Raw genomic sequence first — 19,834 nt, forward strand, 5'->3', positions numbered from 1 at the left:
TTATCGTCTCACGTTCGTCCTCTCAGTTCACCATCATTGAGACCATCGTCACAGCCATCGTGGATGCTTTCCCTGGTGCTCTCCGCAAGAGGAAGATTTTCGTCTTGCTGGGCTTGTGTTGCTTCTGCTATCTCGTGGGACTTCTCTGTGTGACGAGAGTGAGTATATACACACGCAGGCCTGTTGGAGAGTCTTGCAAAGAACTATCGCAAAGGTGGGCCTGCCACACTTGGCCCACCTCTGTGCAAATTTGCTACAGCTCTAGCAAGAAGGTTCAAAACCCTATTTGATGCAGTCCAGCAAATAACCAATAAAATGTTCTTTTATCCAGTCATAGATTTGCAAGTGGGTAGTTTTTTCTTCTCTTTCTTTTGTGTGGTAGCGTAGCCTTAAACTTTAGTTTGGCTTTTTTGTCTTGATTATTCCTCATGGACGACTTTACGATGTGATTACTGCTTTGCGATGTGATTAGGGCTTTGCGATGTGATTACGGCTTTGCGACATCTGTGCAGTGTGCTACATTAATCCTTGTTTATGATAACACCATCTGGTACGATTTGTCCTCCTGTCACATTTAAATCGTCTTAACTTTCCATTACTTTGTAAAACAGATCATCATTTTTTTTGGTTTTTTCTTCTCCTCGGTAGGCCGGTATTTACTGGGTGAACCTGATGGACAGCTATGGAGCTAGTTTCGCTCTTCTCATATTTGCTATCTGCGAGTGCGCTTCCATCTCCTGGATCTATGGAGGTAAACGGTTCATAAACGACATCCGTACCATGATCGGCAGCCAATGGGTGGACTTCCCACTGTTCTATTGGTGGCCTATCAACTGGTGCATCATCACTCCCGCCCTACTCTCCGTAAGTGAAACATAGCAAAATTCAACCGACCTGATACAAATGACTTTGCAACCCACTTTGATATTTATGTCAGTCAGGGTTGCAATCCAGTATCTAATATTGACAGGTGCTGTGGCCGAGTGGATAAAGGTGGTGGCATTTGAAGCAATGAGGCTTAGCAATCGGGAGGTTCGGGGTTCGATTCCCGCCCGGGTCATAGTAAGGTGGGTATTTCATCTAAGAGCAATCTACGGTTTTCCCATCTGAAATGACTTTCTAAAATTGAAAAGATTCCAAATTTGAGTTAAAAATTTTGAATTGGAAGCCACCCAACGTGTAAGTTGTAATCCATAAGCCCTTGCGGGTTTCTCCCACATTTGTGGTCGCTTAAGCATCGTAAAAATAACTGCTGCTGATTATAATATTAGGCAATATTCTATTATGTACAGTGACCCAACTGCAGTCAGATACAAAACAAATAAACCTTAAAGGGATATCGGAAATTTTGTACGTATCATTAAGGTCAAACCCACATCTTCATAGTACTTTTTTTATGACAAAATATGACTTTTATCAAATTTTGTGATATTTTGTAAATGCATCTGGCAACAGTACGAGTCAGTGATGTCATCACAGGCAATAGAGCTGTAAATGGCTTTGTTTTTCTGTATCAATATTTATCTAATTTATTCCAATCTTTGACTTGCAGAAAGTTGTCTAAGGCAGAGTAAATCAATGCTAATTAATAATGGGCAACATATGTTTCATGTGGCCAAAGGGAGGGGGAGAAAGGGAGGGATAGAGGAAGTTTCAAGAAGTTAGGAATTTCTTTTCATGCAGTGGTTCTACCTCAAACGATAGACTGACAAGAATGGGGAGGGGAAGGATCCATTGGGTTGCCCTGGCAAATTCTCATACGACCATAAATAGTATCATAAAATTATGTATACTTTAGAAGTGGGGAGGCCCAGTGGTATAATTGTCCTAGGGCCCAACCTGGACCAGTATAGTCCCTCAGAGAAGTGGAAATAGTTTCACACACAGAAGGGATTTGTCTGTTTCTAGCGGTCTTGATCAAAATTTATAAAGTGTGAGTTTACTACCAGTTGCAAAAAGCTACTTTAGAGTACAATGGGAAATAATTGGTATTCATTCCAAGTAGCTCTTTTGTACATCAAGACATGCTTTGTTGTGTACAATGAAGGCTGAGTGGCACTTACTGCTTTGCACCAGAGCATTAATTCATTTTTTTTTTTGGGTACATATCTCATGGAAGGATTTCTTGTTTATTATTGATCTTTGTTTTTAGTTTGTACTGCTGTTCAACTGGATGGACTGGAGCCCTCCGACGTACAACGGAGACTACCCGTGGTGGGCCCACCTGATTGGATGGACCATGGTTGGTCTGTCCTTGGTCTGGATTCCTGGTATCTGGGTATATGAATTCATCATCGGACCAGGTGGCGTTGCAAGCGTAAGTCAATCATCTATGCCCACGATTCTTTAAAGTGGCCGGGCTATCAGCTAATCCACAAATTACTAGATATTCCAAACCTATTGCAAAGTGTTTTCAAAATCATCAGGTTGACCTCCTTTTTTATTTTGGCCAAATGTTTTAATATTTGTGAGTGAAAGGGTATCCAGGGATGGTCTTCATGATCACAACATTGTCATAGTCACCAAGACTGAGTAAAGCCAGCTTTTTGTCGAATAAAACTTGGTCCTTGACTTTGCTCCACTTTGTGACCCCCTTCGAAGGGACCTTTTGTGAGGCGGCTTTAATTGATGTCTGATAATGCTATATAGACCACCCACTGCCAGCCTACTCCCCACCACCCCAGGTCCCCACCTCTCTGCCCACTGTTACTTTAGTATGTCCATTAGTTGTTGCTGGAAGAGGCTGAAGTGTATGCCGAAAGCCAGTTGGTAAGAACTGTCAACAATAACAGTTGATTGAGTTAGAATTGACAAAGATTTCAATTATACCTCACAGTATTTGGTTTAGTTTCAACCATTGGGTTGATTTGTGCTGAACACACAGTTAAGCTCATTTCAAATTTTATTCAATATGGCCGGGACTGTCACTTGCATATATGTGTATACGTAAAAAAACAAATCCCTTGAGTGCACCTCTTCTTTTCTGGATGAATCAACATGAACGATGCTTAAAGGCCTATCGACAAAAGTCCCAAGCGAATGTTTCTAGTGATTCGGCCTACAGTGTTGTTGGATAGCTTAGTTTGTAGAGAGCACAGTCATCTATTTTCTTGAGATTATGGCCCCAATTCTAGCCATACAAAATGTTCTCAAACTTTTGTTAAAAAAAGTTACCTAATCCTTTGTGTTTTTTTCTTTCATTGCTTTATTTATATATATCTATATATTTTTTTTATAATAAGCTTATAAACTATCCAGATGGCACAAGAAAAAGTCACTTTACAAATCCCAACAATTTTTCTGTCTATAAAAGAGTCACCTCTGTTTGCTACAAACCATGTAATACAAACCCCTTCTCTGTTTGTTTTGTCTATACAGCGCTGGGCCGCCATGAGCAGCCCAAGAGAGTCATGGGGACCTGCTCTCCAGAAATACCGACAAGTAGCGTGGGATACCCACGTGCAGCATGGTACCACCATGGGTGGCAAGCTTGAGGGAGGGCTGGAGGACAACCACCATGCCGCAGCAGACCCCGCCGTTGAGCCAGCGGTCATGTACAAGGCCCAGGCTAACGATGGCTACGATCCCCCGGTTTAAAGGAAGGTGATGGATATGTAAAAAGAGCCTTGTCATTAAATATTAGAGATGTCACTTCATTGAAAGTTTAAATCATCTCTTTCTGACCATATTTGAAAGAAATATTCAAGATTCTTCTTCACCAATTAGGAATCCTGTAGATTTTGCCCACACAACTTAGGTGTACTTTAGAATATGTGCTTGTAGAATGTACCCCACCCCCCACCCCTGTAGATTAATCATCATATAAAAAATGGACCTTTGTCTTAAAACTAATAAGGAATGAACTGACATTCCTCGGCTGCAGGGTCTTTTGCTTAAAATCCAAAACACTCTGCTGTGTTGTTTACATGACAAAGGCTTTGAATAATTGTAGATATGATATCTGTAGGGTTTCCAAAACTATGACTTGACCCAAACTTTCATGTTGTACCACCTTGAAAGGTGCATCCCAGAGTTGTGGCCAGGCACATCTCTGAGTTACTTAATGTCATAGAGAAAGTGCAGTGACTCGAGTCATTGAACCCAAGTCAGGAAATTACTCGACTCGACTTTAAAATGGAGCGACTGTACGTCAGGGGGGTCAATGTAGGTCAGGGGGACCTTGAAGTTCACACACATCAGAGTGACCTTTGATGCAGTAAGGGCAGTAGTTGCCAAGTGACAACGAGAGTCTCAGGAACAGCGACTAAATCAACCTACCGTCTGCACGACGGGACATAAATGTAAGAGTCAACTTAATCCTTGGGTAATTGAGCTTAAAAATTGTCTTCTTTAATTGGGCTTCCTTTACGATTTTTCTTTAACATTACGGAGATCTCTGTATTTTTGTGTGCCTGAAGTTTTGAAACCTACCCAAAGATGCCAGTACTCGTTAAATCGTTCTTCGCAAGTTTTGCGTCATGTTTTTTGTTTTCCAACAGCAAAATACATGTTTATGTCAAGACAAAAAGTATATTTGGAAGGGAAAGTCCCATAATTTACAAATTAAGCAATATCGTACCTGTTCCATTACATCGATGTATACTTTGTTGAGAAAAGGAAGATAATTGCATACACATTGTATCATTTCTTCTATGCTCATGCACCAAGGGCTATTGTGCAGTCACATTGTAGCAATTTTGGGTATCAGTATGTATGCTGTGTATATATATGCAATGTTATATCAGAAATGAAAAAAATAAAAAAAAAGGTTCCATCATCAACAAAACAAGTATGACATCCATTCTAGAGGCTTCCACTGTCTTTGGCCTGCGATCGATCTGCTGATAGATCTGTTGATCAGTTCACGCAATGAAGTCACAAAAAAAAATGTCATAGTAACATCTCGCTTATAACTTTTGTTACTCTCTAGTATCAATATAGGAATAATAATATCGAGTGTCTCATACCACTAGCCAGCAGCTACCTCCCATGTGGGGTTTGAAAGATGTTGGCAAGTTGTTCTATAATCTATTTGGTTTTTTGGTTCTCATATTTTTGCAAGTTTGGGATGATTTCATGGATTATCTGACTTTGGGTCAGGCTTGTGGCTTTCATAGCTGGCTAAAACTAGAGTGATTAAAATTTCAGTCCATACAGTTCCCAGCTTTTGTAAAATGAAAAAGATGGCCGTTGTGAATCCTTCTTTGGGGGTGGGGGAAGAGGGTATGGTAAGGGAAAATAAAGAATAAAAAATCATTTTCAATATATTCGAGAGGGCTTAGAGGTTAGGCGACATTTGGCGACATTTTTGATGGATTTTAAGCAAACTACTCGTTGAGTATTTGATATGCCAAAATCGTAAATATAAACCATGTCATGTGGACTGCTGAACAACAGCTACTAGTATAAAATGTTTACCATTTCACTGTCTGCGAAAATATTAAGCTGCCACCAAATTGAAGATTTGAACGATGACAGCCGTTTCCATATCGCCGGGTGCATTATCAATAATGTTTAAAATTACCAAAGGCCGAGATGCCAGAAAGTATACTTTACATGATTTGTGATTTTATGCATAATTAAAGCAAAAACATATTTTTAAGAAGGAACATGAAAGTACTACATCTATTTTGCTATAAATATTATTATAGAATTATGAAATACTATTTAAAGCAAACATTAATTGTAAATTTTGGCAACAAACTTGGATCTATTTGTGGTGTCTTTTTGTCTTGTTATCCTAAGATTGCCATTTACGTGAATTTGAAATTAGTACAAATTTGACAAAAAAATTCCATTTCGTATTTTGGATTCGCACAACGTCGATACAGTCTTCGAACAATTTTTGTTTTAAATCCCGCTTAGGTCGTTTTTTTTTTTAATATTTTTTTTTTTCAATCATATTTAAGTCTTTCAATGCAAGATTGTTTCCTGAGACTAGGGTGAGTCGACTGCAATCTCACGGTTTAAGTTGGTGTAATATTCGTTGTAAATTTCAATATATTGGGCTTGAGGCATGGTTAACCTTAAAACCAATGGAAAGGATGCGTTCAAAGGAAAGTCCTGGTGAATTTGATTTTTTGTGTTTGGCTAAAGAGAGAAGAATGCAATTTAATTATCCTCATTCCGTTTCTATGTATGGGTTTTCCAGATAACAGCAATTTGAAATTGACACGTTTTGTACCTTAAAGTGAACTTGAAGCAACAAGGTGTGATGTAACCGATGAACACTGTCAAATTGGTTTTATGATAATCATTAAAATGTACATCCAAGTTTCTACTTTAAAACATTGGGATTTTTTGGGTTAACATATCGATTGTTTCATATCCCACTTATTGATAACTTCACATCCCATGAAGCAAATTTGGAACCCTATCCAATACAAGGTCAACAAATGTACAGTGAAAACATAAATCGAAGAAAAACTGTCTACCGTCAGTGTAAAATTTCACCAGGATCCTGAGGGTTCTTCTTTCATGAGTGGGAAATAAAACTTTCCTCTGGACTCTCCTTTTAATGCTTTAGTAGAAAAGTTTATGAAGGACTTAATAATTTACAGCTTGATATATATGTAGATCAATATATACATTCTTTCATTTTCTTCCTCTCTACAAGCTTTGAAAGATTATATTTAATGATATGATTGGCCTTAGCTTGTTTCCTTTCTTCCATTTGGTTTCGTTCAATTTTGTGTGTTATTATTATTATGATTTATCCTAAAGTGATGTAATATTACTAACATGATTATTAAGTAAAGCATCGTCATGGTTCTATCTAATAGGGTAATTAAAATTGTTCATTAGCAATAAAGTAGCCCAAGTCAACATGCAGTAACCTTTGCATGGTTTATAGTTTGTTTTGTTTTTTGAGTCATTTTGTTGTTTCATATCGTGTACCGTGAATAATGTCTTCTTCTGCCGTACACATATCGGGAGGAATTGACATTTTTTTTAAAGACCAAATCTTTTTCTTCTTTCCAAGACTTTTTCAAGACCAAAACATGTGTTACGGTTTACTACGAATCCTGAACACTAATGATAACCTTATGCTAGGCTTATTAAACGTTACTTGTTACCCTTGCAAAATAAATGCTTTAATACCGCCCCCCCCCCCATCATTACTTTTGTGGTAGGCGGAATTTTCAAAGAGCCATGTATCCATAACCGTGGCATGAAGTAAGCTTATGCTCCTCATTTTAGTTAATGCTGTTACTTTAAAACCCCCCCTATAATCATGGGCGGCGATCCTGGGGGGGGGAAGGGGATATATCCCCCATGAAAATGGGTGGAGGGGATGTAATACACCATATCCCCCCCCCCCCCCACCAAACTAAACTTCAGATTCGTAATCAGCGTGTCGCAAACTACCAGAAAAGATACACATTTATCGCCTTTGCGACAAAAAGTTTTTTCACCTAAAAAAACCGTAAGCAGTTTTTGCCAAAATTTGACCCATTTATTCATAAATGTCAAGATAAAACTCAAGATGACAAACAAAGGTTTGATTTGACTGCTTTGAAATCACGTATCACTGGCAAGATGCGTCGAGCGCCCTTTTATTTCGCTCAGTTTGCAACTTTTCAGAGGAACAATAGAAAACCGAAAAACTTTTAGGGACAACAAAAGATTTTAAACCTTTGTTCGTCGTAAAAGTTTTTCGGTCTTACTTTTTCTTGAGATGAAAAAACTTGTTGTCGCAAATGCGATAAATGTGTATCTTTTCTGGTAGTTCGCGACACGCTGATTACGAATCTGAAGTTTATTTTGGAATTGGGTGTTGTGTGGGGGCGTGGGGGCCAAAAACCTGATTTGCAGTTTTTTCCAAATCTGACCCAAAATCGATTTCGCCCAAATGACGTAACAGGGAGTAATCGATGCTCAGGAGCCCAAATCTGCAACTCCCAGGTCCATATCTGCTTCCGTTCGGGAGATACGTGGTCCCAAAGGACCCGATAGAAATACGTGTTCTTTATAAGTGCACAATCTGGAAAACCCCCTCTTTCAGCCCACTCTCTTGTCCTCTCTGAAACACCCATCGACATTAAAATTAGACGTGGAGTAGAAGACACCCTTGTCTTTGTTATACACCAATTTCGTGTAATTATCTGACCGGGCAAGGCTTTTTGTCTATATGATTTCTATATTTTCCATAAATCATAAATCAGGTTTTTTTTTGGCCCCCCTGCACGCCCACACACAGCACCCAAATCCAAAATAAACTGAATGCCAGGGATAAGAATATTTTCATGCCTACATTTATGCATCATCGTGAATGTACGGCTCTTTTTTAGCTTCATTTCTCGCCTACCATAAACGCAGTGCGATCTTTTCAAATAAACCGTCTTTATAAAGCAAGAATAGTTGACTGTAGGCTTCATTGGCCCTATAACAACAAAATGTATTATTGCGCCCACGGTATTGATATAGTACATATATGCACCCTGGTAGTATATTCATATAGGCCATTTAGTAGGCCTACACACGTACATGTTCCCTCGAACAGTTGAGAATCTCATGTAACCAGGGTAATGCTTAATACACGTTTCACCTGGATGCCCTAGCAATCGGTACCTAGGAATGTAACTATGTGTAATTGTGTATTGCATGTGTATAGGCCTATAATAGCCTGCATGAGGCCATTTTCTTCATCGAATAATATAAAAGAGCTCTCGAACATTCTAACGTAGCGCCTGAAACAAGATTGACAGGGGCAATTTTCCCAAAATAACACCCGAAATTTAAAAAAAAAGTATTTTGGATCCTGATTATGAGATATTTCGGACATGATATCCCTATTTTAAAGTTGGGTATATGCCGCTTGGAAACCTCGGGAAGTGCCGTTTCCGGCCATCTAGAGGGTTTGTAAATCCCAAAATTTTCTTGCACGCTTCGCGCCATTCGCGCCATTAAATATTCTGCGGAGGTTTAAATATTAGAAACGAACATTACTTCGTAATAGTTACTGTGGCGCAGTTGGTAGTGCTCTGTAACCGAATGAGTCAGACACATGCCATGTCCGTGGTTCAAGTCCAGGTTGAGCCTTTTTTATTTTCTGCTCTTTTCCTCCTTTCATTCTGAGGTTTAAATATTAGAAACGAGCTTTAATTTTCAACAATTGCTGTGGCGCAGTTGGTAGTGCTCTGTAACCGAATGAGTCAGACAAATGCCATGTCTGCGGTTCAAGTCCAGGTTGAGCCTTTTTTATTTTCTGCTCTTTTCCTCCTTTCATTCTGAGGTTTAAATATTAGAAATGAGCTTTAATTCTCAACAGTTGCTGTGGCGCAGTTGGTAGTGCTCTGCAACTGAATGAGTCAGACAAATGCAATGTCTGCGGTTCAAGTCCAGGTTGAGCCTTTTTTTTATTTTCTGCTCTTTTCCTCCTTTCATTAGGAAGTTAAAATATTAGAAACGAGCTTTAATTCTCAACAGTTGCTGTGGCGCAGTTGGTAGTGCTCTGTAACCGAATGAGTCAGACAAATGCCATGTCTGTGGTTCAAGTCCAGGTTGAGCCTTTTTTTATTTTTTGCTCTTTTCCTCCTTTCGTTCTGAGGTTTAAATATTAGAAATGAGCTTTAATTCTCAACAATTGCTGTGGCGCAGTTGGTAGTGCTCTGTAACCGAATGAGTCAGACAAATGCCATGTCTGTGGTTCAAGTCCAGGTTGAGCCTTTTTTTATTTTCTGCTCTTTTCCTCCTTTCATTAGGAAGTTAAAATATTAGAAACGAGCTTTAATTCTCAACAGTTGCTGTGGCGCAGTTGGTAGTGCTCTGTAACCGAATGAGTCAGACAAATGCCATGTCTGCGGTTCAAGTCCAAGTTGAGCCTTTTTTTATTTTCTGCTCTTTTCCTCCTTTCATTCTGAGGTTTAAATATTAGAAATGAGCTATAATTCTCAACCGTGCTGTGGCGCAGTTGGTAGTGCTCTGTAACCGAATGAGTCAGACAAATGCAATGTCTGTGGTTCAAGTCCAGGTTGAGCCTTTTTTATTTTCTGCTCTTTTCCTCCTTTCATTCTGAGGTTTAAATATTAGAAACGAGCTTTAATTTTCAACAGTTGCTGTGGTGCAGTTGGTAGTGCTCTGCAACTGAATGAGTCAGACAAATGCAATGTCTGCGGTTCAAGTCCAGGTTGAGCCTTTTTTTTATTTTCTGCTCTTTTCCTCCTTTCATTAGGAAGTTTAAATATTAGAAATGAGCTTTAATTCTCAACAGTTGCTGTGGCGCAGTTGGTAGTGCTCTGCAACTGAATGAGTCAGACAAATGCAATGTCTGTGGTTCAAGTCCAGGTAGAGCCTTTTTCTTATTTTCTGCTCTTTTCCTCCTTTCATTAGGAAGTTTAAATATTAGAAACGAGCTTTAATTCTCAACAGTTGCTGTGGCGCAGTTGGTAGTGCTCTGCAACCGAATGAGTCAGACAAATGCAATGTCTGTGGTTCAAGTCCAGGTAGAGCCTTTTAATTTTTCTGTCCTTTGGAGAAGGTGGAAGTATAAATATAAGAAACGAAGTTTATCTATTGGGAACCAAAATGGTGTAGCGGGTGGCTCTGTCGCTCTCCAAACATCAGATCATCGGTTCAAGTCCTGGGTGAGCTATCACTGCAAAAGGACTTGCTGGATGGTGTGGCGTGGCCAGTTTCCCACTCCCTGACAAGGTTCCAAAGCGGCCCAGGTGAGTTGCGCGGGTTCCCTCTATCTGACAAGGTCCCTGCGCGGGTTCCCTCTATCTGACAAGGTTCCCCCCCCCCCCAAATAGGGAAAATCTTTTACAAAAATTAACTAAGTCCCCACAATCTGATCTTTAAGTAATATTAAGGCAGGTAAAATCAGTGTTCCACCTTATGGTCTGGTGGAGGAGGAAACAGTTTTGCACCACAAGATCCCCGGTTCAATCCCAACTACAAACTGTTTAAAAGGAAGATTTTTTTTTCACAGACCCTCAACACTACAAGTATAATAAGATCAACACAGCTTGACAGAGTTATCACATTTTATTTACATTTTCAAAGCTCTGGTGACCTCACAAGATATTTGACTTAATCAGAAATAAAAGAGGATTTTTGTACTCAGTATTAAAGGTGGACCCACATATCAACCACAAAACCAGTCTGGTTTTTTGATGCCTTGCCTGGTGTTATCATAGGAGAATATTTAATGTCACATTTCACAACTTTTGTCCACAAACCACTTTTGATCACCAAAGACATAACTTAGTTATGGTGATAAGGTGAACCTATAGTTTGAGTATGAACTATACCCCCGCCTATAAATTTTTAAAATAAATTATGTTTTACAAGGCTATCAAACTTTGATCTCTAATGAACTCAAACAACACATAAACCTCTATCAGAAACTATAGGATTATTTTACTCACTATAGTTATAAAGGTGAATCTACATATTAATTATAAAAGTTCATCCAAGCTTTGCTTGATTTTCTTGTTTTCTGAGGGAAACTATACAGAGTACAATCAGAGGGTAATGTATGACAGTGAAAGTGTTTTAAGGCAGTAAGGATTGGTATCAATTTATGTTCATAATTTTGAATTGACCTTTGACATGATGAACGACCTCAGACATTTCCTAAAGTCGGGAAATGTTTCTCTGAGGGAGGACATACACACAGCCAGGTCCAGTAGCTCAACTAAGTAAATTAATTAAGAAAGAGGGTCACATTTTGAAAACTTTCAATTTTGGGGAGGTTTGTAAAAAAAAATATATCAAAAATAATCGTAGGATTCTTGTGTTTTAGGCAACCAGCATCTTAGAGCCAATAAGAAGAACTAAAAACTTAAGAACCCATTTCGGGTACACTAGGGGTTTGTTTTCACAGTAATTAAATCGAGGGCAACACCATCTTGGGGCAGGTAAGAAGATGGGGAAGCTGCAAGAAGATATAAAGTAGATGAAAGTACCAACGATTTAGAAAGTTAAGAAATAACTAGAAAATACCGACATATATAACAAGGCACTCACAAAGAGAGGTTCACCTATTACATTATCAGCGATTTAATCGCTGATTTCTAGAGAGATTTCTAGAGAGATTTCATCAGATTTTTAGAGAGATGAGTACTGTCGATGTCATGGTTACCACATAGAACCATTCATTACCACGGTTACCCTTCATCTCCAAATCAATTTGTATCAAAATATGGACTGAAACTGACATTTTTATACTTTAGTAAAATTCATTCATAAACCGTTTCTCCAGCCACAATACATATTATGATTCTTGTTTTTTAAGGCAGCCAGCCAGCATCTTAGAGCCAATAAGAAGAACTTAAACTGAACAACCATTTTGGGTACACTAGGGTTTGGTTTCACAGTAAATTAGTAACTGGCAACACTAGTTTGGGGCGTGCTGGGTTAATGTGGTTAATTTGCAGGAAACTAAACTGGCAATGAACACTCCCCCCCCCACCAAAAAATATAAAAAAATCATGGATTTAAAGTATTCAGTTGAAGAATAAATTGGAATGTATCACAGATGTATTGCTGATGCTCCGAGGAGAACAGACCCGCATCACGGATGCTCTCATATGTCGATAGATGCATCATCCACCGTTTCTTTGTCTCCTAGCAATGGTAACTGCATCTGTTAGGAGAGAGAGAGAGAGCAAAAACATTGCCTTTCTGTTGCTTGAATGAACTTATTTATACTATCAATACCGTGTATCAGATCTTCACAGCAGGTATTACCATAAGGTGACAAAGGGAAATATTGATGTCAGGATTGGGGAGGGGGGGGGAAGGAATGCTGAACTTCCTTTAAGCTTTGGATCATTTAAAATCACAACATGTAATAATGTAATAAACCGTAAACTTCACAGGTTTGAAAATGAAATTTAAAAAAAAATAATACATCAAAAGTTTGTGATACAATAAAAAAAACAAGAGCATCAATGACGCAGTATCTCAATACTGGAAGTTTTAATTTTGATTCCTAATTTCAAATCTTTGCTCTGTCTCTACAATTATCAATATCAATCATGGAACAACAAATATATAACTTGCATTTTTGCTACTTTGCCACGAATAGTCTCTTGCAGGTTACACTTTATCCTGCTAGTCTTGCCTTTAGCGCTCATTGCCTGTTAGTCGAAAGAACGACGTTGCAAGGTTTAGTAATGTCATAGAATATTTAAGAACTTGTTTTTTATGTGGTATCCTTCATCTTGGGTCAGTCTCTGTTGGACTTTTTGGTCATATAGTTTGACGTCAATGACAACGGCCAAATTAGAAGAGGCGAACAACTCGACCATATTCTTGATGCCTGCCTTGAGAGCTAGGCCTATTGACCTACTGTATGTTACTGTAGACTGTAGTGGTGACTACCATCAAAACTGTGTCCACTTCTAGATATCAAAACAACCCACGTTTTTCCATCTCAATATTTCTGACATGAAGATTTCATGGATTTATGACTTGGAAAAAATAATGTAAAACAAGATTACAAGTTTTTATATGCAAGTGATGGGTGGCCTCCTCCTCCCCTAATAGCCACCTCAGTTCCTCTCCATTTGTTATTTTATTTTAATTCTTTGTACATTTGATGTCAAACATTACAGGTTCAAAAGAAAGCTAAACATACTTCTTATAACCTTATACATCTTATATCCTTATAAATAAAACATAACCTTATACAATTTTTATAGTCTTAAAAAAGTTGTGATGCTATGGCCGGCTCCTCTTTTATACGTACCCATCAAACAAACTTACCCTGGTCCTTCCTAGGAAAAGCTGTCTGAACACCAGTACAATGCTAATGTGGCTATCACTGAAAGCCTAATAGGCCTAGGTAAGGGGGCCTAGGCCTATATATATATTTTTTAAATGCATTAGGCCTACAGTAAGTAGCCTTCAGAAGTACAACGATGTGTAAACGTAATTATACAAAAATACATGAAGGGCAATCAAACAAACTTATCATGGCCTTTGCTCTGAAAAGCTACCTGAACCCCAGTACTATCCTTAAATGTATGTTACAAAACCGAAGGCCTAATATTAATTAAATGCACTACGCAAAATTCAAAAGTACACAATGTGTGCATTTAGCATGCAATACACAACACCTTGCGTACCTAACTACGGTAAAGAAAATTGGTCGCGATTGTAGCCATTTTCGTATATCTAACATGTAGCTGTCCATGAGTCATAGCCAATCTGCTATAAACCAGACTTGGAGGCGGGGCTTAATCATCAAAAACGGACCTTTTTACTAAAAGTAGGGGCGGCAGCTCAGTGTTGTTTTAAGAAAGAAAAATCATTTAAGCATCAAATAAGCAAATAAAAGCCATAAAATGTCATATACAGCTGGTAAAATTCTTATTAATACCTACCTGTAAACAACAAATGAAAGTTTAAAATGTTAATAAAATATATAATACATAGGACCCTTTCTTAGATGATACCACTGTTGAAAGACAATTCTATTCTATTCTCTTTCATAAAACATAAGTTTTGGAGCGTGTGCAAAAATGGGTTGTTTAAACTGCATTTCAGACCAAATTGGCCCGATTTGGACATAAATCGGTGAAAAAGTCATAGAATAAGATAAAATTCTCGAATAAAAAATAGTAACTTTTGTTGGCCTATATGATATATGCTTGCTCTGAAAATTCCAGAGAAAAAGAACTTTATATGAAGACGCTGAAAAATTTTTAAGAGAAGAGAGAGTCCCACTTACCGTTACAATATCTCTATACATGTAATGTATTGAGATAAAAATTACACTGCATTTTTAATGGTTATAACGCGGCACTGGACGGGAACATTCCGATGGTGGTTGAACCCAGGGTGCGACAAAGGGTTACTTAATTATGTGTGATTATTACATGGGTTGCTTTTGGTAACACAAGTTACAGTGTCAACGACCCCCACAAAATATATCGCCGTACAAAGAGAGAATATAGTTATCATGTAAATGCTGAAATCAGAAGGGCTAGGTACATCTGGTGAGGCATCTATAGGGAGCTACATATTGTCTTTTAAATTTCATGACTCATTTCACAATCAAGAATTTGGGGTTTTCCGACCTGAGGGTCACATGAATATTCAAACAACTAGCAGCATACTTTGCACAAAATGTAACTTCTCCTGCCATCAGATCAATACAGTAAGGAGAAGAATTTTGTAACATTTAAAGTTGATCTTAGGTTGAATCTAACGGGAGTAATGTTTCTATACCACCAAGTTTCCCCCCTAGTGGGAGTAGTGTTTCTATACCACCAAGTTTCCTCCCTAGTGGGAGTAGTGTTTCTATACCACCAAGTTTCCCTCCTAGTGGGAGTAGTGTTTCTATACCACCAAGTTTCCCCCTGACAGGTGCTTGTTTTTCCTTTCTTTACCTGAGTGTCTTGATGGATTTACAAACTTAAATTACATCAAAAAATTTGCTCCTGTAAGTAACTAGTTCTGACTACTGAAAACTTTGTAAAGAATACAGTGGATTTTTTGGTTCTTTTTGGACAGTGATTTGGCCATGTAGCTACTCCAATTTGTGCACAGAGAAAGCAAAATTGGCAATAGTCATTCATGTTTTGATCTCAATTAGGCATGTTGCTTTAAAAATTCTCCAAATCTGGTGCCAATTTCATGTATCAAATCAAATTTTTTTTCCCTAAACAGGTGAAGGACAGTAGGAAACTCCTCTTCTTATAAACCCCCCCCCCCCAGTCCTCTCCCAGGAATTGTCCTACCTTCCTTGATATAAAATAGAGTAACCCTAAGTGGGACACATGATGTGGTATATGAAAAAGCCACCAGCAGTCTCTTAATGGGCAATGAGCAAACGTCCAATGACTACTATTTAATTTTTTTTTTTTGGTAATTTTTAGGATGCAATGTTTTTAGGCTGTAATATTTTTAAGCTGTAATAATATTAAGTTGTAATATTTTATGCAATTTTGTGAAGTGCTTTGAGATCATTCATTGATGTAAAGGGCTATATAAGAATAAATTATTATTATTATTACTATGAAATGTGGTCAAAACGAATGGCAAATGACGTCTTGTGTCAAAATATCTTGACGAATCATGTGACCTTTGTTGCAACTTTTGTTTACTTAGCATTGTTTAATAGCAGAGCTTTTTAATGCATTTGCAAATAGACATGTGCACAACACAACAGAAACCAAAAACAAATGTTATTCACCATACAACGACAGATAAAATGGCCGCTAGAGATTCTCATGCAGCAGCCATTAAACTTAATCGCAAACCCCTCTGGGGTTCTAAATTGTTTCGACACATAAAACTTAGCTGAGGATATACTAGTGGAAAATTTTTAAGAACGCTTTTGCTTAGGGATCCCTTTTGTTTGTCAGATGTCCGTATCTATGGACACTTGTCTGAAGTTGTCTCCCAGGGCTTTCTCTTTTGAAAATAACTGGATCCGTCTCTGGCAAATATCGCTGAGACGATGGACGAGTACAATCACATAATAATAACAGTCTCGAAACTAGCAAGCCGATGCTGAAAGTGAATTATGGCGTGACGATATGAAAAATGATTGATGAATGACTGCAGCGATACATTCTATTTCTAATTAATTTTCTAATTTTAATTAATTGATGTGGGTCATAAAATGCTAGGTTATTCAATTTTCTTTTGAAATAATAATGAATTATTGTTAACATTTTCAATATATATATTGCGCCATTATGCGACAGAAAGGTGCTTATGGTGCACTGCTATTAATAGCAATGTAAAGGTTGATCAATTTAAAAATCTCCCTATTGGCACTGAATATATTAATAATAATAATATATTATGTATAGCATTAATACGACTGGGAGACAGAATATTCATAATGATTAAATGAAGCTTGTTATTCATTATAAATAAACTTCATTTGATGGCAAAGTTTATAAGGATGTTGGGGAGGTTTAGAGTAAAAAAAAATGCAAAAATTAAATGTAGGGATACACCGGATATCCGGTCCGGCCGGACTATCCGGCCGGATAGTGAGCAATTATCCGGTTCCGGCCGGATAATTTTCAAAATCCGGCCGGATCTTTTTCAAAATCTGGCCTGAATTATTCCTTAAAAAGGTGTTGGTATTAACTAAAATCAATGTAAACTATTTCCAAAAATTAATAAAAACATTCAAAGTAAGGAAAAATTAGGTTTTACATGTTTAATTTAATTTTCTCAATGGTCTGACCCACTGTTTCTAAAGATCAACCAAAATAATACAACTACTGTAATAATATGAAGCTATATACAACAAATACAGTTTGCAGTGAAATCATTTCTTGCAGCCTTCATCAGTTTAATATTGTGGAGTTAAAATAGACCAAAAGCTGACCAGAAGTCAAATTTTCTGACCATTGAATTTTCTGATGCAAAACTAATTGCTTGAAAGCAATACGCAGAAAGAACTCACCAGGGTTTGGTTAATATTGATCATAGCTGAAGTGAAGAAAACTTTATACGTCAGATAAGAAGGTGAGATTTATACGCATAAAAACATAAAATCATCATACAGTGAAATAATTTCCATTTATGTGTTAATTTACCATAATTAAGATATGATAAAAATTCAAAAACAGTCCATCATTTTCTGGTTGTCTGGCTTTTGAGTGAAATTTGGAATCTTGTAGAGAATAATTAAAAAGTAATTTATGTCAAAAGTTAGGAAAACCACTAGAACATACATAATACTAAAAAATAAAAAAACCTTCTGTACAATGCATATCAAAAATTAAATTTATCTCAGTTTTTATAGTACAATTTGTTCTATATAAATTTCTAATAAACTATATTTGGAAATAAATTAATTGAAATTAACTGTGCTACAATACTAGCAAATTCGAAAGGCACAGAGGTTTATATACTAGGTACATTTTGATATATGGAGCACAGCAATTTTTAGTCCCTATTTTCTCTCCCCCTCATCCTCCACTACAATCCCACTGTTATTTATTTCACTGTAATTTATACAAAGAAAATGAGATTTGAACACAGCCGTACAGCACTATCCCTTGCCATATATTATAGGGAGGGGTCCCTATTTCTACACCCCACACTTACCCCTCCCTATTCTTCCCTTTTATAGGATTGATTGCACCACATACCTGAGTATCTTCATCCGACTCGTCTCCGACATCGTTTCTGTAGCCTTCATTTTTCCGTTCTGTCGGAAGGAAGCTGACGTCCTCCTTGTTTGCATCCAGTATTTTATCTTCGTCCGAACCTCCGTCCTCCCGAAGGTCTTCTCTCCCATCTTCTTCTCCATCTCTCGTGGTCGAGTCCCCCTCCTCCCTATCAGCCTCTTCGTCGTTCCTTTCACCATCCTCCGGTACAACATCGGAATGAAGAGACTCACCCTCGGCGTCCTCTCGCTCGGCAAGAACTCCTACGTCGACTCCGTCTGCGCCGTCTTCCGGCAAGACCCGTTCGTCCTTCACAAAGTTACTTCTAGCAATTTCTGCTAGTTTGCTGGCCTCCTGTTTGCCAGTTTGCTCCACTAGTTTATAAAACAAAGACTCTTGGTCTTGCAGAAGAATGTGGGGATGCTCAAATTCCTTCAATTCTCCCGCGTCTAGAAGCTGTTTCGTTGAAAACAGGAAATTAAGAGAGATTTCGGTCGGTGGCGTTAAAGCAATATGGATAAAATTGACAATGAGAATACAAAAAAGGGGGCCGGGGGGGGGGGAGGTTGAAACTAGGACAAGAAAATGTCATTCATTTTCAAAACCTGTGGGCTATCCAACATTTACCTGAAAGAAAAATCAGGGCCCCCAATTGTGTAAACATTGATTCACTCAAATATTGATCAAAAGGTAATTCACCGTGCTCCTAGTTTAACATTCAAGATGGAATATGTGAAATCTCTGCGCTCAAGCATACAAACATGATTTATAACATCTCAGTAATCGGTCAAGAAATATAAAGCATTGGATAAAAATGTCAGAAATGACAGATTCGTCAAGAAGATGAATAGGGAAAGGTTTTTAAGAAGGAAAAAAAAAGAGTAAATGATTAAATCGTCGTCTCATGAATACGACTCCGAAGGAAGCCACAATGCAGTCACTTGGATTCAATGTTGTGTCGATCGTAATACAACGATAATTTGGAGAAAAAAAAATCAATTATTTTCAATTGTTTCTTCCATATAACAGAAACAGGTTAACAAGTTCATCTTAGTATGATACTGCTTTATTGTAGCGCCCGCCTCACCAATGGTACCAAAAGGAAATTATAGCTAAATTATGCGAAAATGAAAATCACAAATTGGTTGCCCATGAAAATATGACTGAGTTATTTTTATTTACCATAACTCTATCGGAATCCATGATGGTATTGAGACGGTGCGCAATCGTTAGTACTGTACAATCTTCAAACTTGCTCCTTATAGTCTCTTGTATTAAAGAATCTGTCCTGTAAACAAAACAAAGACAGGAACATCATTATTTAGAAACAATTTAAAAACAAAAACACAACTTTATGGGAGCCAAAATAAGAATTAAAAAACATTTATAGTGTATCCTATTCTTGGCCTAATGATGCTCTGATATTTACACATAAATCACGAGAAAGATAACAGTGGCATTTTGATCAATGTTTTTGGCAAGGTGGCTGGGAGGATGGGTGGGGAGGGGGTATGGATGGGGACATCAACATTCGTTCAACCTGAGAGTTACATGGAAGGAGTTTTGACTCCAGTAGTTGCCTTTTGATCTGATTGGCCAACCCTTTTGAAGATCTAACTTCATTTTGATTCACAGGGACTAAAGTGAAATAGTTTACAAATTTCTTAAAACAATTTTCATTCCAAATATCACATTTAGATTACAGGTGTGCTAGCCTTAAGACATAAATCTATAAAACGAAA

General features: G+C 37.8%; 2 protein-coding genes across 5 annotated transcripts in view; one reads left to right on the forward strand and one right to left on the reverse strand.

The window, feature by feature from the left end:
* Nucleotides 1–6,850, forward strand: part of LOC139963399 (sodium- and chloride-dependent neutral and basic amino acid transporter B(0+)-like) — a 33,461-nt gene extending 26,611 nt beyond the window's left edge. For all 3 annotated transcript variants that reach the window (XM_071964121.1, XM_071964120.1, XM_071964122.1), the window contains 4 exons: nucleotides 27–158; nucleotides 649–864; nucleotides 2,153–2,317; nucleotides 3,379–6,850. In XM_071964121.1, coding sequence (XP_071820222.1) covers nucleotides 27–158; nucleotides 649–864; nucleotides 2,153–2,317; nucleotides 3,379–3,597 — 732 coding nt within the window. In that variant the 3' untranslated portion in view covers nucleotides 3,598–6,850. The remainder of the gene's footprint in view (nucleotides 1–26; nucleotides 159–648; nucleotides 865–2,152; nucleotides 2,318–3,378) is intronic.
* Nucleotides 6,851–10,974: 4,124 nt separating this feature from the next.
* Nucleotides 10,975–19,834, reverse strand: part of LOC139963405 (ATP-binding cassette sub-family C member 4-like) — a 41,447-nt gene continuing 32,587 nt past the window's right edge. Inside the window, exons 28-31 of one of the 2 annotated variants that reach the window (XM_071964140.1) lie at nucleotides 19,275–19,380; nucleotides 18,075–18,548; nucleotides 17,384–17,409; nucleotides 10,975–12,592 (exon numbers count right to left, since the gene is read on the reverse strand). In XM_071964140.1, coding sequence (XP_071820241.1) covers nucleotides 17,404–17,409; nucleotides 18,075–18,548; nucleotides 19,275–19,380 — 586 coding nt within the window. In that variant the 3' untranslated portion in view covers nucleotides 10,975–12,592; nucleotides 17,384–17,403. The remainder of the gene's footprint in view (nucleotides 12,593–17,383; nucleotides 17,410–18,074; nucleotides 18,549–19,274; nucleotides 19,381–19,834) is intronic. The other variant, XM_071964139.1, reaches the window with a different exon arrangement.

Source organism: Apostichopus japonicus, chromosome 22, assembly GCF_037975245.1.
Source record: "Apostichopus japonicus isolate 1M-3 chromosome 22, ASM3797524v1, whole genome shotgun sequence".
Taxonomy (NCBI): Eukaryota; Metazoa; Echinodermata; class Holothuroidea; order Aspidochirotida; family Stichopodidae; genus Apostichopus; species Apostichopus japonicus.